At 37.1% G+C, this 27,062-nt stretch overlaps 1 protein-coding gene across 3 annotated transcripts in view; it reads right to left on the bottom strand.

The window, feature by feature from the left end:
* The window catches only part of sif (guanine nucleotide exchange factor still life), a 376,406-nt gene that overhangs the window by 13,285 nt on the left and 336,059 nt on the right, over window positions 1-27,062 (bottom strand). The window contains exons 15-22 of one of the 3 annotated variants that reach the window (XM_017637660.1): window positions 16,357-16,536; window positions 15,991-16,128; window positions 11,510-11,667; window positions 11,074-11,436; window positions 10,779-10,983; window positions 10,226-10,436; window positions 5,988-6,125; window positions 3,512-5,807 (exon numbers count right to left, since the gene is read on the bottom strand). In XM_017637660.1, the coding sequence (XP_017493149.1) occupies window positions 3,926-5,807; window positions 5,988-6,125; window positions 10,226-10,436; window positions 10,779-10,983; window positions 11,074-11,436; window positions 11,510-11,667; window positions 15,991-16,128; window positions 16,357-16,536 (3,275 nt within the window). In that variant the 3' untranslated portion in view covers window positions 3,512-3,925. Of the gene's footprint in view, window positions 1-3,511; window positions 5,808-5,987; window positions 6,126-10,225; window positions 10,437-10,778; window positions 10,984-11,073; window positions 11,437-11,509; window positions 11,668-15,990; window positions 16,129-16,356; window positions 16,537-27,062 lie in introns of those variants that run through there. The other 2 variants (XM_017637645.1, XM_017637652.1) reach the window with 2 other exon arrangements.

The raw sequence follows: 27,062 nt of genomic DNA, 5'->3' as shown, positions 1-27,062 counted from the left end.
CTGTCAACAGTCAAACTAAAAATTTGATGGCATATTCAGATTTAGCATAACAAAAATACTACGAAGATGCGTTTTTATTATAATCGTAGCAGTTCTTCTAATTTTTCGCGTAACACAGCTTCTCCGACCACTGTGCACCGGTGCATAGTGGTTCAAAACAGGGGTTTACTATTCATAACTCAATGGAGCCTTAATTTTTCAACCATTTGATTAATTTAAATGATTTAAATGAAAGCTTATAAAGTGGGCACGAGATCAGTTGAGTACGATTTTTGAATGTTTATTTGCTGATATTAAATTGTTCAGTGCAGCGTGCAGCAAAAGTAATAATTTTGAAGAAAATCGATTCTCCCGTTGTAGTTAATAAATGCTACTTACTAAAAAGTAGTTGAAAACAATTTTTTTTTTTAATTTTTAGAAAAATGTTGGGTATGCAGTTTCAATTCAAGAAATCAGGCTCAATTGATCTCTTGGTAGTTTTATAAGTAAAAAAAAAAAAAAATAATCAACTTGGTTAAAAAAGGAAGGCGCCAGTGAATTTATGAACAGTACATTACATATGTACATTAGGGCGGTCCAAAAACAGTAAAGTCGGAATTGTAATGCTCTACCCCTAGGATTGTTCCGAACCGAAAAAAGTATACCCCCGTTTTTTATTGTGAAATCAAACAATTTTTAGAGGTCGCTCAAAGCTCTCAAAGTTTTCCATGTATTTTTATATGGAGAAAAAAACAACTTTTCGTAGAAATGATATAGAATTCTTGAAAATCAATATTTTTCGATCGACAAGCTCTGGTTCTCTTCAGGAGACTTTCAATAACAATACCCAATTGTTTATGTAACTATTTGAAATAAAAAATATTTTTTATTGGTCTCCCATTGCATTTTTCGGGGTTTTTGTAGGGTTTAGGCGGACCCATAAATTAAACTTGCGATCGGACCATACTGCAGTTCCAACTTTGCTTTTTAGAGTTTGGAAGAGCTTGTTGACTTGTTGATCCCTATGTAAATTCCATCCTCAGCCATTAGTTATGAGAGGACAGTACAGCCTTTGCCAATTTGTTAGCAGAATTTTAGGACAATTGGAGCGTATTTTACATATAAGTACATATATACTTACATATGGGTGATTTACAAGCTGTCATAACTTGTCGCATTGTTATAAATTTTATAAAGGTTAAACTTATTTTTGAGTGGTTCATAGCAAACACAAAGGAGTTTTAAACGTTTTTAAATTGATGACTTTATACCAGTATAACAGTTGTGACACCTTGTGAATCACCCAGTATTATTTTGAGGATATATGTACATATGTATGTATGTACCGTCATTTCGGTTACAAGTACAAAATTTGCAGTTTTTAAATTATATATAAAATATATTGCTAATGACTGGTTTACATTGTATCAGTAATATTTTAAGAAAGGGATCTTAAGCAGGGTTGTGTATTGGAATTGAAATTATCTAATCTGGCGTGGAATGCATTGAATCCAGTTATTATTGTGAATAATGTAAACCAGTTATTTATATAAATTAGTGTTTGGAAATTGAACATTTTGCTTATTCTTTTCATCTATTTTTGTAACTTTGAACTGAGCTGTTCAGAATTTTTAGCCTTGTAAACAAATATTAGCACGAAATATACATACTACTACTTTATAACTTTTGTTCATTAAAACAATTAGTTTCCAAACTCGGTTGCGTTTATAAATTGAATATATATATATATATATATATTTTTTATAGAGGAAGACACATGAGGACGAGATTTGTAGATCAAATATTTAAAAATATTGTTTTTCCTTCAACGCGTTTCGCCACCACAACACGAAAATCTACATACATATGCATTAAACTGTTTCAACAAATAGTTTTCGGATCTTCGATAAGCCTTGGGATTTCGTATATTTGATTAAAAAGATGGCGCCTGCTCCAAGATGGGCTTGAAACCCCTAAATGCGGTATTGCGGAGCGTAAGTAATTTTTGAAGAAAAACGAACTATTTATTACATCGTTTCAGCGTTAAATTGTTGTATAGAAACCACTTTGTTTTTCTGAAAATATACGACCTTAGTTATCGAATTATCCTTTGATACGAAATTTCGAAGTTAGTGAAAAATTGAAATTTCAAGCGCCGGTAGCGACCTCTTAAACCCATATGGAGCAGGCGCCATCATTTTTTTTTTAATCTAATATACGAAATCTCAAGACTTATCAGAGATCTGAATTTTTTTTTTTTTTTTTTGAATATTAGACGCAGGTATGTACTATACATATTAGACGCAGGTATGTACTATATGTACCTATGTTATTTTCTTACATAAATTTAAACTTACTTATTTTAGTTACGAATTTTCCCTGTACATTGTTAGATGAAAACGTTATGTAATGTACTTATACAATGCATGTTCTCGCATCTAAGTGTTTATGTATGTATTGTAAATCTCTACACATAATTACTTACATTACGTATAAATAAGCAGGTACGTATGTATACATACGTTTTCAAAAACACTTCCAATTACAATGCAAATACAACAAGTAGTAATGTATTAACTCAAAACACGCCTCTATTTTTTACCAATTAATTTTTGTAGATAGCACTCAAAGAGAATAATTTTCATTACTCGAATAATTTAAGTATTTTCTTTCATAACACCGTGCGACAGTAAATTTTACACCCACAAAAATTAATATATTCGCGAATATATGAGCAAATTATAGTAAAACAGCGTTCTTAATTTTTCACTCTGACGTCAGGATTTGTTTTTTAATTATTAAAAAATTTCAGTGCAATGTAGAATATCAATGTTGGTATCAAATAAAAGAGAAAATGCTATAGAATTAACAAATATTAATATTTTTGGTGCAAAAGGACGAATGGGTATGGAAAATTTCCTTTTAAAATTTTATCCTTGTATATCCTTGAAAATTTGCAATATTTATTTTTGAACAAAATATATATTAAGGACTAATATATACATGACCACATCCTCGAATTTCGTTCTCCTAACTTTATTGGCTTAAAAAAATAGAATTAATTAAAAAGCGCATTTTTAATACTTATTCGTTCTTGTAAACCAAAAACTTTATTGTTTTTTAATTCTACAGAATTTTCTCTTGCATTTGGTATCCATATTATTATTCTACATTGCACTGATTTTTTTTGTAATAATTTTTTGAATTAATCATATCTTCAAAATTTCAAAGTCCTTTAAAAAATCCTGACGTCAACGTGAAAAAATAAAAACGCAGCTTTACTATATTTAGCCCATTGTTTCGTGAGCATATTGATTGCTTCGTGTGTTTTGAAATTTTTTTGATTTTGTCGTACGGTGTAATAATTCAAAGGAAACAAAAAGTATTGAGGCCATCACTTTACACGTACTTGTAGTAAATACTAATCCTTATTCTGAACACTTGAAGAACCTATTCTTGGTATACAAACATGTACATATACATATATATGCGATACTTATACATAGCTTAGTTTTTCAAAAATCCCTGTGACAAACAACAAAGATAAATACATACGTTTACGCATATGCACATAAATATGTACATATGTATGTAAACTTATTAGTTGAGGACCTTTGGATGGCAACAAGTTCATTTCTGATGGTTCTGATGGTAATGTACGTATGTAAGGACTGCACAAGTAAGATTTTCTTTTAGGTTTAGATACTTTTTTTTTTTTAAATATATATGTATTTCATTTCAGTTATTTAATTTCCATTTAAACGTGTATCTCGTAGTAGTCGTGACAATCCACACAACCGCTTGCCTCGCTAGCACCCGCCGCAACGGCTGCCTCCGGATCAAAGCTGGCCGCACAAATCATACCCGAAGCCGTTGCCGTCGGTGGTTGAACTACGCCACGTGGTGTCTTCTTCCGCGTACGACTCTGCCGCACGCGGGCCTTATGCTAGGAGGGTCTCTTCTGGTACATACAGTCAATACATGTCGTGTATTCGGGCGCAGACGAGCTGAGCTGGTATGCGGCGATACGCTCGTGTGGACACTGTGGTTCGTGGCTGTACATGAAGGCGGCAGGTGGAGCAGCAGTGGCCGATTCTCGCGCTTGCACTTGATAATGTTGCCCCGTGTGCGGATCGTAGGCGTAACGTTCAAATGCGTTTTCAGCCGACTGCGAACGCAAGGGACCAGTACCCATTGTGTTGATTGTGTAAATGCGTTCCGGTGAAACGCCGTAACGATACGAGCTGCTTGTAGTGCTTTCACGCGATGTTGAACGCTCCAAGGATTTGCTTAAGCGACGCGTACTTGTCGTGGAAGTGCCGGCATCTCGTTGCATACCGGTTGTAGCTGCTGAAATATAATGATCACTACAGGTCTGATTATCATATATCGGGTAATACTGGTAGTAGGCTTCGGAGGCAGCAAGCGCTGCAGCGCGTTGTCCGGTTTCAAAGCTGCCATGCGCGGATTGACTGCGCTTGCGGCTGCAGCGGTCAGGAGAACGCGATTCGAAACTTCCGCGTGGTGATTTTAGCGACGAGCGTGGTATATCAAGAGTTGGCTCAGAGCTGCGGCTGTCGAAGCTGCTACGTGGCGAATGCCGCTGGCAGAGACTCGTGCTGGCACGATCGGGCGATAGGTGTTCAATACTATCGCGTGGCGAAATATGTGGGGAAAGTGACTCGACGCTGCAGTCGTGCGCGGGAGCGAGTTTCTTCAGGCAGCTTCGGTCGGGACTCTTCGACTTGCTGGGGCTTGGCGGAGGCTTCAGTATGCCAGCAGCTGGGCTGGTGGGTCGCTTTAGTATTCCACTACCTTCCGAGCTGCGACGAGGGCTGGGAGTGCGCCGTCCGCTGGAAAGGCGATCGGCTGAGGAGTCTCGGCTGGAACTAGCACTTAATCGCTTACCCTGCTCACTGACACTAGAACGAGGTGATTTTATCTTTATTATGCGTACGGGCGAGCTACCTTGCGATTTGGAGCGGTCGGGTGAAATGTGAATACTCTGACGTGGCGACTTCGTCGTTTTCGATTTGGTGCCAGTACTAGCAATGCTGTTACTGCTACCACTACTCGATTTTTGTGCCTTCTCCGAGGGCTTGGACTTGAACACTTTATCTACTTTCTTGTCAATGATGATATGGTGCGCACCCGTTGACATAGCATCTTCCGATTCATCCTCCGACTTTTCGGAAGTACCTGTCGTTGTTCCGGTGCTGTCAGATTCTGTGGCAGGCCGAGGGGGAGATTCGATTTCAGCCACTACCGTTTGCTGGGTATTTTCTACAACTGTCTGCGGCTCCGGCGAAAGACTTGAGTCATTCTGTTGCTGATCCTGTGTGTCCATTTGCAGATCTTGTGATTCGAGTGCTTGCTCTTTAAGGTTGGCCATGTAAGCGGCGATATCGTATGTGGTGTCAGTGAGCTGTTCGTGTTCCAGATCACTTAAGTGTTTGTCGACTACATGAGTTATTACATCGCTGGCGGAAGCCGTAGCACCGTTGCTACTGCTACCACTACTGACACTTGCCTGGCGCATGCTTGACTTTTTGGAAGACTCTTTTCCCGAATGATGCACAACCGATACTTGCTCAGCGGCGGTCAACTGACTTAGCTCGTTAGCGAAAATTTCTATTACTTCAATATCTGCTTTGGGCGATTGTCTAGGCGACAAACGCTTAGGAGTAGGGACACGATGTAAATTATTACCGTTACGACTACCTGTGTTAGCCATATCACCACCCCTAATTGTTATTGCTCTACTACCACTACTACCTAAACTTAAATTAAAAGCTGCTGCTACGGATGCAGCCTGCAAATCCGACTCGAGTACATAATCCATCTCTTCTCCACGCTCCTCCTCCTCCTCCTCCTCCACGTCCATCTCGCCGACTTCTATGCCCATCTCTTCGATCATAAACATCATTTGACCCGTGGCCTCCATAGCTGCGGACAAAGAGCTCACTGTCGCTGACGCAGTGGCTTCCATGTACTCTGCTTGAGGGGAAGACGATAGTTCGTTTGTTATTGAGTAAGTCTTACCTAAATCTTTCATGAGAACTGGCTGATAGCTCGATGGCGGATGGGATGATTGTATCAAACGCGCTTGACTACCAGTGCTGCCGACCGATAGGGTTGATGTGGTGCTGCATGGTGGATTGTGGTTTGGTTGTGGTAACGGTGTGGATAGTTTGATTGTGGTTGGGGTAGTGTTGGTGGTGGTGGTGGTGGTGGTGGTTGTAGTGGTGAGCATGTTTTGAAGCGAACAATCAAAGAGAGCATAGATAGCGAAGCGATGTCGTAAAATCGGAAAGAAAAAGTGGGAAGAAATAGAACAAAATATTATCGATTAGCCTTATAATATGTACAGGTATGATTTAAAGATGATAACTTTTAAAAGCATGACTATGAATTAAGGCAATTAAAAAATAGAAAAACGTAGGAATTCCAAGGAGAAGAAATACATACATAAATGTATCGTAAATGCCAGCAATTTCCATTTGAATAGAAAAAAATTATAGAAAAATATTTGGCGCTTGCACTTTTGATAAGTGTTTGACCGAGATAAAGAGTAAATAGAAAAATATAATAATATTTATAATGTTTTTGCGTTTCCACTTTTGCTAAGTGTTTGGTCGAGCTTCTCTTCCAGTTCGTAGTGTGCGCCTTTATGTTGTTACTCAAATGGAGGGACCCAGAGTTTACCCCGTCCGCGAACGACAAATGGATTTTATGAGAAGCTTTTTCAAGGCAAAAATATACTCGTAGGTTTGCCATTGCCTGCCAATGGGCGGCCGCTATTTAGAAAAAAACAACTTCTTTCTGTAATTTATTTGGGATGTTGCTTTGAGCAGGGATGGAACCTTGGCCCTACCGAAGGGGTAGTATGCACCTCTAACCACTGATCTAAAATATGATTATCAACAAAAAAAAAAATAAAATTATTTATTTACTGGTTAAATTACAAGAGAAGTTGGCGAGCGGTACATAACAAAGATAATGGGTTTCTTCGCCTTCAAAGGAAGGCGCCACGTGTTACGAAACGGACACTATGATGGAAATTTTGCATGCACGATTTAAGGGTATAGTTATCTTTCGCGGAAGTGACGTGAATTTTGAACCAATGTTGTGCGATTTGACACCGCTAGGTTTCCCATTGTGAGCTTTTATGAAGTTCTCCCTTAAAGGTAACATAACCCAAGCCATTTCTCAAACTCAGCCAGATCTATGCGGCAGAGCCAAAAGAAACGGCGCCACTTGGATCAAAGCCACCGTGAGAAGCCGCGGATATTTGAAGGATGTTATATTCCAAACCTGGCGGCACATACGCACAAAAAGGAAATGACAAAAAATTGGCAACCGGCTGGTTCAGTGGAGACGGCGGGGTTGTTGGTGGGGAAGACAACTACACTATGCGATACAATTAAACCACCGACTTTCGGAGATGGGACAACAACAGTCATATGGGGAACGGCACCAACTATTAGTATGTAACCAACTAACGTACAGATATTAATACTAGGGTGAGCCCAAAATTATGAGACAAGTCAATAACTATTTCAATGCGTTCAAAAGTATTAAGATGACGAAACAGACGGCAGACAGCAACAAAAATGCAAAAACAAAACCCTGTTTGTTGGTGCAGCGGAGGTGAGGTCCAACCAAAAGGTTACGAACCCACTCGCATCACCGTCTGAGCTGCCGGATATATTTTTAACCCGCCAAGTGATTGGGCTCTGAGTTCGGGATGTTAAAAGGGCGAGAAAGGAACATAGGGCAACAACTACCGACAGCACTAATGGCAAAATACAGGCAACAATACAAAGAATACTTAGGCTGTGGTCGGGATGTGCGTCGATCGCTGGGTGTTCCGCCAAGGTTATGCCACCCATGTCCGATACCGAAACAATAACCTCGATTGTGTAGCCTGGCACCACTCCCTCGATTTGCCTGCGCGACTGCAGTCTTGCGTGCCTCGTCTGACGCACAAACAAATCAAAGTGACAAAAAATCTGGCACCCGATTGGTAATCCACCAAACGTTTAATTTGTTTTAATCACTATCACTTGTAAACGCTCACAATAGGTATGTTTCCCTATTCGTGGCACACTTGGTTCTGCCCCGGTGTGCAGCTAAAAGTTGGACCGCAACCTACGCGCCGATTCGCAAAACCATCGGCCCTCAGTGCCGGTGTTGTTGCTGCCCGATATATTAGCGCCGGATCGTCAATTCTAAAAACGAATTGGGCGTTTTGGCGGTTACCACGACGGCGCATACAAACAAACATCTTGGACTTTCCCATTGCCATCATAAGGCGGACAATAAAAACGCCGCGATAAGAGAAAAAGGCGACGCCCCTGTTATGGTTTTTCGCGTCGTATTCGTTCATCGAGTGGATGACATCGAGTAATGGTCTAAGTGATCTAATAGAATCTTTGTAGAACATTTATCCGTTCTAGTGTAAGGGTAAATGTATTCATGTTAATGTTCAAGAGAGGTTGGGTCAATAAGTCATTGGAGAGTTGTGAATTGTAAAAAATGAAAGACCTAACGTAAGAAAACGTGCATTATCTAAATGGAAAGCGACTATATTCGGTCACGATAAAATTCTTAGCAATTACCCCAAAATTCAGGTCCCCGGACTACATAAAACTGCCTTTCGATCTTGGAAACAAGTTCAATGGCCTTCAAGATCACCCTCCAGCTACATGGCCACACACTCAAAAGACCTCTCATTGAATCTCTGGCAGTTACGAAAGAGGCTGCACCTTGTCTCTTCTTCTAATGTAGCCAAGAAGCTATAAGGTTAGAGGAATGCTGTGAAACATCATTAAAATTGGCGGTATAATGCAGGAAAGTTGTTAGCAAGTTAATAACTAAAATTACTGCATATATTGTGTAGGTTCCGGCCGCTATCTACCTGCAAATCATGGCTTAAATCACACATGCTCTCAGAAAGCACATACAAGTTGCTCGGAAGAACCCAAATGTATGACGACCCTACAAATCTGGTACAGCTTCGACAAGAAAGGGCCCGGCTTACTCATTTGCCTAAAACCTATTCTACAAGTGAACGGATTTATATTCAGTCACTGCTTGATGGGAAGGCTTGCTGGAAGAATTGGCCTGCCGGCTTATTATTTCTGCCGCAGCTGCTGTGACATGGAGGAAATGGAAAGCATAGAACACTGTGTCTGTCACTGCTAGCAGACGCTCAGTTCATAATCAATTAATTGTCTATCTGGTTATACTACTAGGTGAGCGGACGTACCTAACCTAAGAATTTATCTCCGGTTTAACCAATATTGGGGCGGTCGTCGCAGCTGAACGTGATACCTACTGTTGTCCCTGTGGACAGACCCAATAGAGGCTTCACGCTTCTGGGGACTTCCGTCAGTTGAGTTTGACGACAACGACCGAAATCTGGGTGGGGTTATTGTAGTTGCTGCAAAAACAACAAAATAGTCAAGGTAGGCCTTTTGACTACCTGGGGAGCTACTCTGTAATGAAAGAGCAATGCGATGAGATAGGCAAACACCACTACGGCGTATGTATGTATATATATTTCTCGTATTTAGAGCTGTTCAATTAACTGCACATCAAGGCGAAATTAAATACATAAGTATATGCCTACGGCGCAGTCCGGCCCAATTCGGACACTAGTTGGTTTTTGCATCTCCGATTTTGTTCATAATTTTTACGCCATGATACCAATTGATTCCTTTACATTTTTTTTTTGGCCAGCCGTTTTCGAGATATCGATTTTTGAAAAAAGCGCACCATGACTTTAAGAAAAATGGAGCTATTGGGACCACATTTTTAATTTTCAAAACAATTTTGTTGTATAAAATCGAAAAAATGTTCAAAACCTTTTTTCTATTAAATTTAAAAAATTTTAATATGTGTAAAAAGTTCATTTCCAAAAAGTATAGATTTTTTTCTAGATGTGGCAAATGTCTTGGCCGTCATCGATGTAACAAACCCTTATCTGAAACCCATTTCGAAATAAAAAATAGTCGCATTAAGAATGTTAAGTTCAAAAGAGCTTAAAAAAAAGACAGGGACATATCCCGCTCGAAGTATTTATAAAATGCTTGCTGCAAAAATTTATAAAATATATAAGGAAATGAATAGTTTGCGAAAACTTAAAAGCAATGAATTACAGAAATGATCGCTAATGTTTAATAGGAAGTTCGATAGTGCATGATTTGATCATTTTAGGTAAAAAGGCACGAGTTATATCTACCTTAGAGTCAAATGGTTGGGTGTACGACCCAGCGTAGCTTTCGCTTTGATTGTGCCCTGCTGGGAGTCTTCTTCTCCTTCAGATTTGGTACCCGGATCCATGCGCTCAATATCGCTCTGATGCATTTGTTGATGATGATGCATTTGTTGTTGATGATGTTGCATATGCTTTTGATGCTGCTGCTGTGGGTCTATAGAGGAGGAGATTAGGTCTATGTAGTTTGTGAGAGTAATTAATTTGGAAGAGCGCGAAAAGTTATACAAAAGATTGTATCCGAAGATTTTGATGTCGAATAAGCGAGAAAGATAAAAAAATAGTAGAGAAGTAAGAAAGCGGGTTGTAAGTTTTACTAAGCGAATACTTTTTAAGGCAGACAACGGTAAAAGAGCGAAATGCAGTTATTTAGTATAAAAAGTTGAAAGTTAAAAAAAAAACTCTTCATAAATTCATTTTATTGCCGATTCTTGAGAAATATTTATCAAAGTTCAGAGTAGGTTGGTGACACTAACTTATGAGCCTAAATATTGCTATTTAATTATATAAATAAATGTACCTATAGCATCGCCCACGGTCTTACTGCGTCCTCGGAAACCAGTTGGTTGTAGCTGCTGCTGATGCTGATGATGCAACATTGGCACATCGTCAGCCTCTTGGCTACCCGAGAGATTATCATAGTCGATGTTGCCGGCAGAATGACGTTGCGAACCGGATTTCTTTTTGGGTTTACCTAATGTCTGTGAGCCTTGAATGATTGTTATCTGCAAGGTAAATATAAATTTCGTACAACTCAAACTTAGGCAGAGTATAAATTTATGCAAGCATTAATGCCAAATTATGTGCGCCGAGACCTGTTGTTTTGGCCGTTCCAGCGTCTGGGAACTACCCGAACCGCCACCTTGCGACGAAATTCCCGAAACTGAGCCGGAACTACCAAATCCTTTCATCGGAATTGACATGTTGCGTACACTTTCGCGTATGATCTGACGTATGGTTTTGAGGAATGCGTTACGGAAGTCTGCCGTGCTGTTCGAGAGCACGTAAACCTTTTCGGAACGGCGCTGCAATTGCGAGCGTAAGTGTATCAATTCCCATAAGAAATGTGAGTCCATGTCTTTTGCTGAAGAGGCGCGCACTTGCACCTCGGTGACTGGTATGAGCACTTGGTAGCGTATGATTTCGACTTCATTGGGGGCGTTTTTACTCGAGACACCCTAAGTAGATAAGAAAGTGCTTTAGTAGTTTCAACGGTACTTAAACTATGGATCCGATTTTTTACTATCTTACCATAAGTTTCTTCTTTTGACGCAAACGTTCTTTGCAAAGGAACACAACCGCTGATTTAAAAACAAAGCACATAGCATGCAACTCCAAACCCTTCTTGATTTTGCCAAGGAAATCAGAAATATTCAGCCACTCAACGCCGCCATAATAGAGTAGATCACCTAGATTGGCGAAATAAATGAAATAATTTTGGTTAAATAGTGTCTAGAGGGCGATTAATTGCTTTAATTGCTATTTATGATTGGCAGAAAACCCTAAAAAATGCTGAAAATAATAAAGCTGTCGAAAATATATAAAGTTTTTTGATCGAAGCCACAATATTTATAAATATTTCTAGACTAAAGCATTACTTTGAGTCTCTCTTCCGAAACGATTATGGACTCCAAACTAAATTAGAAAAGAGATGCGGAGAAGAGAGCTAGAAGGGTCTAGCACAGAGGTTCCCAAACTTATTTTTCTCGTAGACACCTTTCAAAACTTTGCTGGTTTCGGTGGAGCTCTGATGCTCATTTCTAACATATTCCCAAAGCTCATCAAAAAATGTGAAGATTAAGAAGAAGTGGCAAAAATAAAAATAAAATAAGTTCACAAGTGCGGCAAGAGCCCTATATACCACTCAAAAAATTTAAGCTAAAAAATAGGCTATCAAGTAACCGTTTTGGTTCTTTACTATCGAAACCAGATAAATTTTAGTGGACCCCCACTTACAACTCGTGGACCCCCATATTTTTTGCACGCCAACGTAGACCCCTGTTGAGTCTCCCGTGGACTACTGGGTGTCCACCTGCACCACTTTAGCGAAACACTGATCTTGCGGGATTCTGCAACTGCGCATGCATTTATTCTTTTTTTGAAAATAATGGAAACCGTCGGAGAATATCACCTATGGTATGAACGCCACAGTCATCAGACCAACTGAACCCAATGAAACCTAGTATGGCGGAAAGCTATAGACAAAGACATGCTGGTAGCAGTTAGTAGTGCGCTCCAGAAGGGGAATCCAAAGGAATGATGGTGAGTTATTAAGGTCATCATGGTCGCGGTTCAGTAGCAAGACGGAAGCATGCTAAGAATGGACAGCTACGTCTCCGAGCGGAAGTATGGAATTTCCCATACACGTCTTCCTGAGTTAATTTATTACATATCGTCGCCTGCATAAAAGATTGTCGTAAGCGCCATTTTGACGATGTTTGGTTATAGATGCAGTTACATATTTTAAAATATGATCTTTTGATTGGTGTTATCAGTTAGTGGCTACAAAATTGTTGACAAATGTCCAATAAGATACAATTTTATTAAAAATAATAATTAACAATAAACATTAAAAAACAATAATTCAAAAATATCTTGAACTAGTAACCAGAGCACTAGAATAATATCGTAATAACGTTCCCACAAAAGAACCAAACGGGAACAAAAGTATTGGGTGCTCTTTGAACGAGAACAAAATGAAAACAAAAGTTTCGAGCACGTTTCCGTAAAGAACAAAATGCGAACAAAACTCTTGGGAAGAATAACAGAATGATAACGAAATTTTCGGGAACGTTTTCAATGAGAACGAAAGTATCGAGAACGTTTTTAAGGAGGATAAAATAAGAATAAAAGTCTGGGGAACATTCTGCTAGAGAATATAACGAGAACAAAAGTTTCAACGTTAAGAATAAGATGGGCGTATGCATATTGCGATGAAAAATCGTTTTAGTGAGAACCACTTTTTTTAATTCTATCTGAACTGCTCATTCACAGAAAAATTTTTAAGTTTCTATGCAAGAAAAGTTTGCTTCTTTAGTCTTTCGTTGATGTAATTTGCATAATTATCTTACATTCTTCGCGAATAGTTCAGATTAGTTTCCGTTTCGTTCTCTGGCAGAAAGTACCTCAGACTTTAGTTCCCAAATTGTTATTCGAGAGAAAGTTCTTACGACTTTTGTTCCAGTTTAGTTTTTTTCCAAAAAGTTTTGGAGACTTTTGTTCGCATTTCGTTCTCTAAGAAATGTTCCCGAAAATAATGTTCGCAATGTGTTCTCTTTGGGAACGTTCCACAGAGTTTTGTTCTTATATAATTCCCATTGAAACCGTGCTCGACAGTTTTATTCATTCTGTTTCGATCATAGCTTTTTTTCTCGGTCCCTGCTAGTAACATTCCCCGAGTCCTAGGAGATAATCTATTGTTGCGTTTTTGAGAAATTGCATTCCAAACTTCAACCGCGATTTCACCAAATCCGCCGAAAGTAACATACGAAAATCTTTTATCCAGGCGACGATATACAAGCGGAAGCCCTGGTTAAAATTATTTCTGTTCTAAGTGTGATTAAAAAGCTTTTGTTTGCATTACTTAAATGTATTGTCGCCGCCGGGGTAAAGGTTGCAAACTCCATTTTTCGGATCTTATCATAGCGGTGTATATCTATAAGATTTCCCTAGGTGACACACGTTCTACCAAAGATCTTTTTACATTGCCAGAACGCTGTTAAGGCTTTGGAGCTCCATTGCTCAACATGAGACTTCCATAAAAACTTGCTCTTTAAGACTACACCAAAATACTTTACTTCGGAAGAAATTTCAATAATGACTGTTTTAAAGGCAGGGGTAATAAAGCCGTCCAAATTTCTCTTTCTAGTGAAGAGCATAACGCTAGCTTCGGTGGGGTTAGCGGACAGCCAATCACTCCGTACCAAGTCTCAATCATACTCGGTGTTATTTGTGCTTTCCTGCTGACAGAGAAGGGCCTGCAATAAGGCAGGTAATATAATCTACATTGACCCGTGCGTAGATATTAGAGCCGTTAATTTTGACCAGCAGGGAACAAATTATAAAGCACCAGAGAAAGGTAGAAAGCACACGGTTCTGAACTGCGCACGTGACATATTTATGCCCTTTTGCCTGACTCCTAACGAATCTCTGCGCGATCATTGTGCGAATCTATGTACATAATTTACCAGCACAGAATCGAATTCATGTCTTAGTTGCCGAGTGGTTTTTAGTGATAGCATTGCGAATTCTGACAACCATATTTTGCACAGCGGTCTCATAAGATTTCCCCACCTGATAAGCACGTTTATGCAAAGACAGAGGATGATGTGAAAGCGCCTCCAAGTATATTCAGACAGGCAGCAAATCGAGCAATTAGCGAAGCTTTCTCGTTTAAGGCACTAATTGAGCTCGATTCATCATACAAAATTTCAACAATTGACATGACAATGACAATTCATAATTGCCCGATTAGTGCTTAATTGCATGCCAATTGAATGCATTTTTTCATGCAACCTTCCTGGTTATGTTTAACTTAGACTTTGAGGTATGTTTATTGAACAAATAGCAGTCAGCTGTTCATTCCCGGTCCAATTTTACAGCTGATATTCCATCATATATATTTTTATGTGCATATATTAAGGAAAATAAGAGTTAGTTTTTCTTTTCGATACCATATCAAATTCTGGATTCCCATTAAACATATTTGGCTATAAAAAGAATATTTTCCAGCAGTTTGAGACAAATTATGTTTTCGAAAAGGTGAATCACTTTCTTACTGGTGTAGTCAACTACTTTTACCACCCTTTTGTATCATTTGCATGCCCACTAGAAAATGCGTTGAAATGTGGATAAAAATAAGAACTGATTTCCTGAAAAGTGCTTTGACTACGCTCCAAATTTACCTAAAATGTTGTGTTTGTTCCGAAACCACTTTCAAACTAAATAAAGGTACCATTGTACCAACTTTTTCATCACTGTAGCTAATGGAGCAGCTGACTGCGCGTCGATAATCGAGCAGCTGTTTGTAGCTCAATTAAATTTCTGTCTGAACTTAACATAATAGGCCTGAAGCTATTACGGCTAGTAAAGTCGTCTGCTAGTATTCATGATTCATCTTAATTTCTTGTATTATTTTTAATAAAAATTTTTACTGAAGATGTCTACTTAGTATGAAAACTTCTAGCTCCAATTATTTTCGCGTAGATGTGAAATAAAGCCTGCTAACTTCTTTTTTATTTATAACTTTTGGCATTAGCTTAAGTATAAAAAGTAAAAAAAGTAAAAATTATAACTTTAGCGTAAGAAAATTATTTTATTATTTAAAAGGAGTTACCAGCTTTTGCGACCGTGATGACAATCTATATATATATAGTTATTTGGGACATATTATTTTTCAGACAAGTGCTTATCTTATTCTAAAACATAAATTTCTTAAACAAAATTCTTAGCCCATTTTGACTAAGAATGCGTCCATTCTATTTGCCACTACACGTTGAACTTAAACAGGCGTAATGGCCTTCGTAAAGGATATGGCAGTAGAAAGATGATGAATAGCTATCTACGTTTTTTTGATTGCCCTTCAGCTACAAAGCTATTCTACATATAAATAAAAAACATTTTTTATTTCATAATTTTATGATTGGCTCCTATACTACGACTGAATAAAATAAATAAAAATACATATGTATATCCATTAGAGAATACGTCATTGCACACACCAGTAACCTCACCTGGACTCAAATCAATGGGTTGCTTGCATGACTTCTGATGTTGTCGGAACAAATGATCGAATATAGCACCATATTCCTCGTGAATTCGTTGCATTTCATTGATATGCTCGGCCACTTTTTCCATGCCCTTGAGGGCCTCTGCAATGCAAACGAATAAAAACACAAAACAAAATAAATAAATACAGGCAAATAAATCACAAGTGGCTACATATACAAAAGGTAAAAGATTTATTTATGTTACTTATTAAAATCATATCATTAATTAAGAGGAAAAATTCAAGTGTTATCGAAGGCCATTGGTTGGTTATAAAAGAAAAAAAAAATATACGTGCATTTCACGCATGTTAACGACGCACAAGTACTTACCGCACAAGTGTAGGTGTTCATCGGCTCGTGAATCGGTTAAATTCCGTAACTGTTGCAAAAGCAAAGGATATTTGAGAATGCGCTGTATTGGTTTGATTAAGTACGATTCCAGAGTGCTGCTATGTTGCTGCTTCGGATTACGTGCGGCAAGGAACTCCTGTAGTGCGTGATTACCTTCATCTGTGAATAAGGGGGAAAACATTAAAAAGGTAGAGAACATAAAGCAGTTAACACAGAAAATATTTAGATAACTCGCACTAGGTCATGTATATACTATGTAGATACGTATGTAAGCCCAAGGTGGCTAATGAACAAGGCCAAAAAATAAGCAAGAAAAACTCAATTTTTAGCGCTAAGATAAGCACTAAAACGTTATGCTTGAAAATACGCTCGAGAAACAACATACAAATTTAAGTACAGTTTAATGTTTAATGCAGTTAATTTCAATGATTGAAAAATTACAATGGACAATAAAGTAAAGAATAAGAAAGATCTGCGCTGGTCATTCAAGCGCGTTGAACAGACGGATATCCACTGATGTGAATGGGGAGGATTTAAAAATATATACATACATATTTTTAGTGCTGTTAATGTATCGATGTAGTTATTAATTTTTTATTGTTATAAAAAATAATGCGGCTTATATTACACATAGATGCGAATCCTTATCTATTTTTAAAACTGAGTATATATATTTTTTTAATATTCTTTATTCTCACTTATTTTCGTCAATGGGTTGGTTCAGAAGGCACAGCTTGAGCGCAACCGTTGCTAAAGAAATCAGTAGAGTCATCAGAGTCATCTGATCGCCTTGATACATTAAATAGCTGTCAAATTCAACTCTCAAAGGTACACAAAACATGTTGACTCAAATGATCCGAAAAATATTACAATCATCTAACACGCAACTGTTCAGTTGATCATAAGTACACAACAACGCGTTCAGAAGGTGCAATCACAACAGTTACTAACCTGTTGCGCCTTCTGAACGTGCCCAATAACACCAACGCCTTCTCGTAGAGACAAACCTTTGGTTTACAATTTTTGTATGCTAACCGAAATGCATTTGAAGTTAAGAGTTAATAAAAACCAAATCTGTTTTTACCAGGAACCGAGAACAAACGGTATGATCGAAAGTAAATGTAGTTCTCGTAGTTTTGTTCCCAAGAACGCACAGTCGAGAACGTTCTCAACGCGAATTATATACGAACAAAACACTGTGGAATGTTTTCAAAGAGAACAAAATGATAACAACACTTTCGGGAGCATTTATAAGAAAAAAAAAATGGGAACAAAAGACTCCGTAACGTTTTGGAAAAGAACTAGACGGGAACAAGAGTGTAAAGAACTTTTTCTCGAAGAACAATTTGGGAATTAAAGTCTCAGGAATTTTCTGATAGGCAATGGCAAACCTCCGATTGTATTTCTGCCATGAAAAACAGCTTCTCATAAAAATACAATCGCCATTCGGAGCCGGCGTAAAACTGTTGGCCCCTCTCCTTTGTGTGACAACATCAAAGGGCACGCCACAAATCGGAGAAGAAGCTCGGCCAAACAATAACATATGTGTAAGCGCTAATCTATTATATTATTATTATTGTTAGTAAGTCAATGAAAGAATTAGAACACGAAATTTGATTGCAGAAAAAATGATTTTTTTCATAAATGGACAGTTTAACCTAATGATAAACGTTCAGGAAATTTAAATGATCCAGATTTCCAGGGGGAACGGGTATTTCATAGCAGCACGTAGACTTCCCTCTCATTGTTAATGCCAACTTCTCTAAACTTTTATTCTCGTTTTGTTCTCTAGCAAAACGTCCTCCATACTTTTGTGAAAAACATATATTTAATACTAGCGCCGGGTATTTAATGTTCGGCTCCGCCCGAACTTAGACTTTCTTACTTGTTTTATTTTATTCTTTTATAACTTTAGGAAGTTTTCAGATAGAATGTTAATATTAACGGCAATGAAAGTTGACACCAAACACAACATACCTGTGATGTTTCAAAAGTGTGCCATCGATTTCAAAAAAATTGTAGTATGCAGAATATCTGTCGCAGCATAAGGAATGCTGTAAAAATATATTTCGCGTTGATATTTATTTTTTTTTTAACTAATATGACTTAACTGAAGCCGCGCGAGTAAACGTGTTAAATGACTGTGCATGGGGCGTAAACGTTACGTACAAAACTGCGGGCATATAAAAGGGAGTTGTTATTTTGACGTTTTTGATTATATCTTTTTTAAGTTTTAATTTAAATACATTTTCGCAATGAAATCTTGTCCTTTATGCAAAATTGAAGATAATGCACTGGGTAATGTAATTGTGCCACCAATTTCGTTTTTATCGAAAAATGAAGCAACTCCTGTGAATTGCTCATATACATAGTTCCCCTTATTAAGCGACTTAAAAAACCGGAGCTTATATATTTGGAGTGTATATTTTCATTTTGTTTAAATCATAGTTACAAATACAAAATTTTGCTAAATTGAGTGCCGTGTTTACTATGAAAACAAAATAATGCTAGACCCTAGAACACATCCTATGCATTTACACAAAAACGACTGAGGTATTTCAGAGCTCCAGAGTTTAATAAGCTTGAAGACATGAAAACATTTCGGCTTCAAGCGCTACTGAAATTCTCAAAAAGTGTTGATAAATTATGTCTACTTCGAATCAGGGCCGTCGAGAGAAAACTCGGGCCCGGGACTAAAAGATCACGGGCCCCTATATAAATTTGCATTAATTTAAAAGCATGTGGCCCAAACCGCCGAAAACCAAACCGAGGGGAACATTGTTTTCAGGTTTCGCAGATTTTTGATTATATCTGGGTCATACATATTCTGAGGTATCAGACAATATAAATATTTACACGAATCTCCTAAATTGCCCTTGTGGCAAGATTTGTGAGATTTGGTAACCCCGATCTCCAGGCATCGAGATTTATGCATAAAAATCACAAAATCTTTTTTTAAAACCACAGATTTGTAAAATAATAGCTAGAGAAAATACCTGCTCTGAAGGCAATGCTTTCAAAGAAAAAATTTGAGTGCCAGAAGGTAGGAGGTTTTGCAAAAACAACGACGATATGCTTTCTAACTCATTAAGTCATGTTTCAATAGCCATAGTTTTCGAAGGAAAAATTGTAAAGCATCACTCGAAGGCGCATTCTGAGGGGTAATGGTCTGATTATGCATACTTATCATAAATTTCAAACTGTAATTTTGTATGTACTCCATTGGCCAGTAATTAGCAGAACCTGTAAAAACTGTTGAGTTTAGATTTTGCTTAACATTTTCTTAAGTGAGATTTCAATTGAACTGGTACAAATGGTTGTGCGAAGTTATGCGATGTATGCATAATCAGATCTTAAGAATAGTACTAAATGGCATAGAGCAAACAAAAGTTTCCATTAAACCGTTTTTCGTGTACTTAACCGCGAAAATCCTCAACATCTTGGAGCAGTTGTGAGCTCGAGCTCGAGTTCTAAGCAGATAATTACTTCTGAAACGACCTCAGCTGCACAGCAACAGAAACTTTCAAATCTGTATTCATAATCATCATGTTCTTAATTTCTTTGGATTACATGTCAAATCGCAAGTGTACTGAATTCATAACACTTATTGCATAAAACAGACTACAAGTAATTTAAAAACCTAATTATAATCGCACAGGTTATAATTAGCAGTCTTTTTCTGTAACGTAACAGTCCGACTATTTTTTGCAAATATTGACCTCAAAATTAATTTTATCAGTTCAATAAATACGTAGTTCTTGAGTTATATAAGAAGAGAGACTTTTTCGATATTACAAAGCAGTTTTAAAAAGTACTTCCCAAAATTGTAATGCCACAGTCCGCTGTTGAAACATTTATAACTCCTAAACAACAGGGTACCTCCTCCATTTTGGAATTTTAGGTATACCTATGTATATTAAATATTTATGCTTTCAGATGCAAACTATCCGAAAGTTGTTTTCTAGCAAATTTCAGCGGTATTTGAAACCCACTATGTTAGATTTTCTTTAATTTATAGAGTCAGAAATAATCAGCACGAATCGTAATATATTTATAATATTTATATTAAAAGCCTCTAACGAAGGAGCAATTATATTATAAAAAATAACAACAAGTTATGGTTCTGATATTTCGGGCCCCTTAAGAATCCCGGGCCCGGGTGGATTCACCCCTTTTCCCCCTCCCTCTCGATGGGCCTGCTTCGAATATACATACTTAACTAAAACTTCTATCACCATTTGGCATCAATAGAGAAGTATTGGTATATTTGGGTGTGGTGTGCCAGCCAGAAACAATCTCAGCCAACCTTCATTCATATGCTTTTATAGAGTGTTATTGGAGTACTTATATTGAAAAAATTGCAAGTGCTATGGTGTTTTCTCTTCTACCGAAAAGTGTTGCCTTCTCAGTGCCCTCAACGCAGAAATACTAGGAGAGGGCAATGAAAAGGCAATTTTTTTTCTAAAAAAAAGAAAACGCCATTACAAAACGTATTATCCCAGTAATGGTTATAAATTTTTTTAACTTTGTTATTTCAACATTCACGCCAACAACGATAAATGTTTAATGAACACTTTTTCTCTTGAGGAACTTTGACTTGAATATGTTTACCAGCAAACATTTTTTCACTTTAGTATTTAATTTCGGTAGAAAATTAATTTCTGATTATGAACTTTTTTCCTGCTGTACGTGTTGCAATCATGTAAATGTGTATGTATTTATATACACATGTAGGTTCCAACATTTTTATTATATTTTCATTAGTTCATACGGCTGTCTACTTATCGCACGCAGCTTCTTTGCTTTGTGCACGCGCCTGTGTAAATATGTTTGACTTTTTGCTGGTCTATTCAGCCGTCTGTTTATTTACTCCTTTTAATTTTACTTATTTTTCCTACCTGCTGATGATTTCTCTTTTTGACGTTAAGATTTTCACTCTCACCTTTTAGCTGTGTTATGTATGTATATAATTATAAATTTTTTCGAGAGGTTGGAAAGTGGAAAATTTTTATGTCGGTAATTCTTGTTGAGATAATTATAGATGTGAAAGGCTCGTTTGAAATGTTTACATATTTGCGTGGTATTGAGAGAAATGCTTAAACCGGTGTAATTTGAAATTATTAAAATATTTTAAAGTTTAAGAAAATGGTAGACTGAATGTACGAAAGTTTTAATCATACGATGTTTTCGTTTCTTCCAAAAAATGTTGCCCTTTCATGTTGCGAAATTTTTTTGATGTTACACTCAATTCTGTTAAAGTGCATGCTTTCTATATTTATCCTTGCCGAGCTCACGCATTTCATTTTAAGCAACAGTCTGATTAAATTGGGCCCTGAGCAGCGATTCTCCTCGATTTTTACTTCCCATGCAACCCGGATCCAGAAAATATCCGTTTAAAGGATATGAGTGTGAGGATCGCCTTCTTCGCGCCATTGAATCTTTCAAGCCCTTTAAGGCGCCGGGTTCGGACGGCACAATACCAACTCAACTGCAGGGGTCATGTCCAGGAGTCTTGGATGTTCCCGCACGTATCAACAAGGGACTTCAGGCCGATCTGTTTCTCCTGAGGACTCTAGAGAGATATGCACTAAAGAAACGTTATTCTAATGTAAGGACAGGTCCGTTTAAGGAATCCAGTAAACCTTTTCGCAGAAGGAATTCGCGCTTGGTGGCTTCCTTGATACAGAGGGGGCTTTCAAAAACGGGTTACCTTAGGCTATTGTAAACACCCTAAACAAGCTAAAGTCTAAGCAGACATTATAAGGTTTATTTGCCGCATGCTTTGCAACAGAACCGTTGCGGCAGAATGGGGCAGCGCTTCAATTCGAAGATGTGTAAGTACAGGTACCCCGCCGTTGCTTTGGGTTGTTGTCCTTAATGACATGTAAGTGGCTCTGGAGGAATCCATGGTGGCAAAATCCTTATGACTACGTGTAGAACGGGTTCGGTCCAGGGAGCTCTTGAGAATACCACTGGAGGGAGTTCTAATTGGTCATTACGTCATGGGTAAGCATGCAGTAAGGCTGAATATCACAGATGACCCTTACCGCACCAGCTGTATGGAGAATGGTGTAGTGAAATCATCTCAACACATGCTGCTCTGGTGCTATGCCTTTGCGAACCTATAGTTCAAGCATCTCGGGTTGCATTTCTTTCACATATCCGATGAGCTTTCGGGAATAGATATCTGTCGTTTGAGGAGCTGGCTACGTTACAGATGGTATGTATTAGGGTGATTGACACAGTTTTTCCAAACCGGTTTTCATAGTTTTTTTTTTTGGAAACCTATAGGCCGCTTTTTTGCAATCTTGATTTTTCGAATATCCAATAAACCAGATTTTTTTTATCGAACAACCCGTTTGTTTTTTTCATTTCATACAAATCTTGACCTCTCATTAATAGTTTTGAGTTTTTCGAAGTTTTCACAACCGCGACCTTCAACGATACATTAAGGTTACAAAATGGTTCTATCATTTGGGAAACCAATGGAAAGGAAAAAAGCTAAGTGGCATCGCAATGGGTCAAAGTAGACTTACAGCCCTATTCCGGTTTTGCAATAGAATGACAATTGATCATCCTTCATTGTCGTGATTTTGTCATTGTCGTTGCACGTTGCTATTCCTAACAAAAAATGACAAGCGAAAAGCTTTTGTCAACTTACCATGCATGGTGAAAAGTTCATTGTTGTAGAAACAGCTGGTCAACGCTATTATTTGCAAAAAATATGAGCGGTGAAACACCAGAAAAGTGAGTATTTGTGTGAAATGGATAAATTCGTATATTTATAACATTTATAAACATTTTAGACGTGCAAAATATGAGCGGACGACGCAGGAGCAGCTGCAATTTTATGTGCAGTTTTGTAGGGAGCATCCGTTGCTGCTCGTCTTCCACAAGCACGGCTGCGCAAATAACTAAAATTTGTGCTGCCATTGAAATTAGTTGATTTTTATATTTTTTTCACAAATTTATTAAATTGTCGCACTTTTTAAACCAACACAAACATATGTTTTTGCCTTGTCACCTGCCCAAAAGGTCATGACAATAAAAATGACAATTGGCATGATTCGAGCTTTTGAATTTTGCTGCGAATACCAAAAAGCTGCAATTGTCATTTTTATATCAATTGTCATCGCGGTGAGTTTTGTCAGTGTGGCGGAATAGGGCTGTAAGTGTGTCTCTCTGCCGGTTCGTGCAGATTGACAACCACTGTAACCTAACCTAACCTAAGGCTTTTTCCAGTTTAAGGGAAACCACGTAAATAGTTTTAAAATTATATCCTAGGTTATTTTAGGATAAAAAGCTTTTCATATTTGATAATAATAAATGAATGTTTGGCGCTTAAAGGTTTTCAACATTGTTTGGCCGTGCTTCTTCTTCAATTCGTATTCTGTTTGTTGATGTTGTGACGCAAATGGAGTGATCCTACACTTTTACTCCAACTCCGAAGAAGATTTTTTATGGCAGAAGTACACTCGGGGGTTTGTCATTGTCTGCCGAGGGGCGACCGCTATTTGAAAAACCTTTTTTGATGTTGCAGAGACCAGGAAAGAACCCTGCATGGGCTGCCCGTGTGGCAGTAGGCACATCTAAGCACGCGGCCACGGCGGCAAGAACACTACTCAAATCCAAAAAAAAGTCAGAAAAAATGCAATAATTTAATGTTAAAATAAGACCAAATGTGAATTTTTCACAGATTTCTATTTGTTTTACTTTTGCTCTAAAAAAACGTTGAACTTATTTTGCTTTGCTCTTTTATAAATAAAAGCTGTCTTAACTTCTGTTAGTTTTATAGCAGTTTGAAATTCGTACCAACATAATCATTTTCACTATATGAAAATTATGCAAAATAAAACCGTTTTTTTCGCTTTTTCTTAATTTCAAAATCGGGAACCAGTTTTTTTCAAATTGCAATTTTTCGAAGAACACGAAAACCGGTTTTTGAAGAAAGCCGAATAATCGAACACCTTAATATGTATGGTATACCTGAAGTTACTTCTTTTGCAAGCAAGTGCTCTCATTCACAGATAAATATTCCTGCTTCTGGCCTCCACAAATGTCGTTTGAAAACATTATGCCTAATGAAGATCCAGTTTAAAACATTTTGTTTTTTTTTTTTTTAATTTAAAACGTTGTCCTAAAACTGGTGGAGTTTGTACATAATAACGTCTACAAATAAATACAAGCGTAAGGAATTTTGTTTTAATTAACAAATAATATTCAGCCCATTTGCATTTCGGCCGGCTCGGGCTGTGCTTCCCCAGCCTGGGTTGTGCGCCTATCCGCCACCACAATACGCACCTTGTTGTTCCCCAACAAATTCTTGCTTTGATACAATCAACTTTGAATCAAAAGTGAATGAAACATACACTCATGGAAGTACTTATGTATGTACATATGTATGTTTCAACATCAGGGGTTTACTTGCGGCTGCCATGACATATGACTGGTTTTATGTTTACGTTGAGCCTGCTTTTGTATAATTTTAATTTTGCAAGACTTTAAATGAGGTCAGTCTTTTTGTATAAATTAAATTAAAACTTCACATTCCATAATTTTTTTCAGAATAATTTTTTTTTTGCTTGTGCATGGCAAAAAATGTAATTTCGCGCTTTGCTTTCCGCTTTTGTAAGCCTAGGCGTATTCACTGCAATTAGTGCTTGCGGAAGTGGAATAAGCAGTGACAGTATTATGTATATCCATATATGTATGTATGTACATACATATGCACATAGAAATGTAAATAGGTGTATAGTTTTGTATATACGTGTGTAATTATTTATTATTAAAGTATTTAATGTAAAAAGAAAAACCTAAATTTTATGTAAGCGCAATGTTATTCATACGCCCACGCAACCGTCTAAAGTGCTCTCAAAATTGGTTTTATAGATTTTTTAATACTCTTGATAAAATTAATAATACGCAATTTTGTTTTTAAAGTCTTATCTTATTATATTAAACGAGCAATTCTTGTATATATACATATATATATATATATATATATAAATATCCATAGGGCTCTCGGAAACGGCTCTAACGATTTTGATGGAATTTTGTACACAGATAATGTTTTGGATTTTAAGGTTATCAGAATAGGCATTATCTCCGAGAAGACTCGTATAAGGTTGCCACCTATTCGAAATTAGTTACACATTAATTAAAACATAATAATATGGGTATCAAATGGAAGGTATTTCAAAGATTCCTAATTAAAAAATATTTTTAATAGGGTTGCCACCTATTTTGAATCGCAAGTTTATTTAATTTTTTTTTTTAGAAAAAAAGGTAAAATATTATTATTCATGGGTACCAAGAGAAGTTTCTTATACAATGCTCTCCCGATATATAAAACGTTATCACTTAAGATAATAGTGTAAGGTTGCCACTTATTTTCGATGCTTCACAATTTATCTAAAATATCGCAATATGGATATCAAATGAAAGGTATTGTTGAGAACTTTAGTCTGAAAATATTTCGGTGAAGGTTTCCACGCTTCTATGTAATACAAATTTGTAATTAACAAAAATTTCAATCAGAATTTTTTGTAAGTATACGCAGAACATACACGCCCAAGATTTGTACTATTAATTCCAGCGTTATTCGGAATGGGGTTGCCGCCTAATTTTAGAGTAAGAAATTTACTTACTAGATATCGCAATCCAATTTCTTTTTTAATTTCAAAATATTTTTTTAAAGCTATCCAAATCTTGAAAACTTTAAAAAGTATATGCACTCCCGGCAAAGCTCAGTCAACCTGGTACTGAACATTTACTAGTCTTATGAGCTTTAAACAGAGCACGTTGGACTTAACTTAGCACAAATATGGTACTTATTATAATATATTATTTGCGGGTTATGGTATTTAATTTCGAACCCTGTATTCAAAATTAGGTTAATTTATTGCTAAGAATGTAGGGAACATTAACAAAAAAAAAATTATATTTGGCACCCACATATTTATTAAGTCCTTGATCGAGCTTCTCCTCCAATTTTTGGCGTGCGTCTTGATGTTATCGCACAACTGGAGGCGTCCTACAGTGGTACAGCTTTATATGTTTTTTGAAAAAAAAATTAGAAGGAATCGCCGTAGAACGTCCATTTTCCGTACGTAACATTTATGAACATAAATAAAGGACCAACGAAAAATTTGCATGATCGATTTATTTTAAAACATACCACCCATACAAACCTAACCTCAAAAAGGTCATAAGAAGCGTGCCGATGAACATATCATTCCGAAATTTTGCCCATATGTAATAATATTTAGGGGATTCTCAAGACGTGTTAACAGTCGTAAAATCTTCAGCCTAACATTTGTTTTATATTATATATTTTTTATCAGATTAAAAATATTTCGGTGCAGTTTGAAATCCTGTAAAACCATTTTGATCATTATTTTAGATAAAAAAATGCTAAGCTTAAGATTCTACGATGGTTGACACGTCTTGTGAATCCCGTCATTATAACTAAACATCCAAAAAATGGGAGTAATCGGTTAACCTAACCCCAAAAACGCCTTAAAAATACCACAAAAGCCATGATTACTATATAAGGTAACGATAAAAGTCGCAAATATGCGCCAATTTTTTTTTTCAGGATCGGAAAGTAAATATTTGGTTATTTCATTTTTTTTTATAGTAAGAAGACGAAGGAAACATAGCTTTTGTTCATCAAAATGTCAAAG

The sequence above is a fragment of the Rhagoletis zephyria genome, unplaced genomic scaffold (genome assembly GCF_001687245.7).
Source record: "Rhagoletis zephyria isolate East Lansing unplaced genomic scaffold, Rhagoletis_zephyria_1.1 Rzeph_scaffold_00133, whole genome shotgun sequence".
NCBI classification, from domain to species: Eukaryota; Metazoa; Arthropoda; class Insecta; order Diptera; family Tephritidae; genus Rhagoletis; species Rhagoletis zephyria.
The sequence above is the reverse complement of the archived record's forward strand: the minus strand, read 5'-3'. Positions and strand labels throughout refer to the sequence as shown.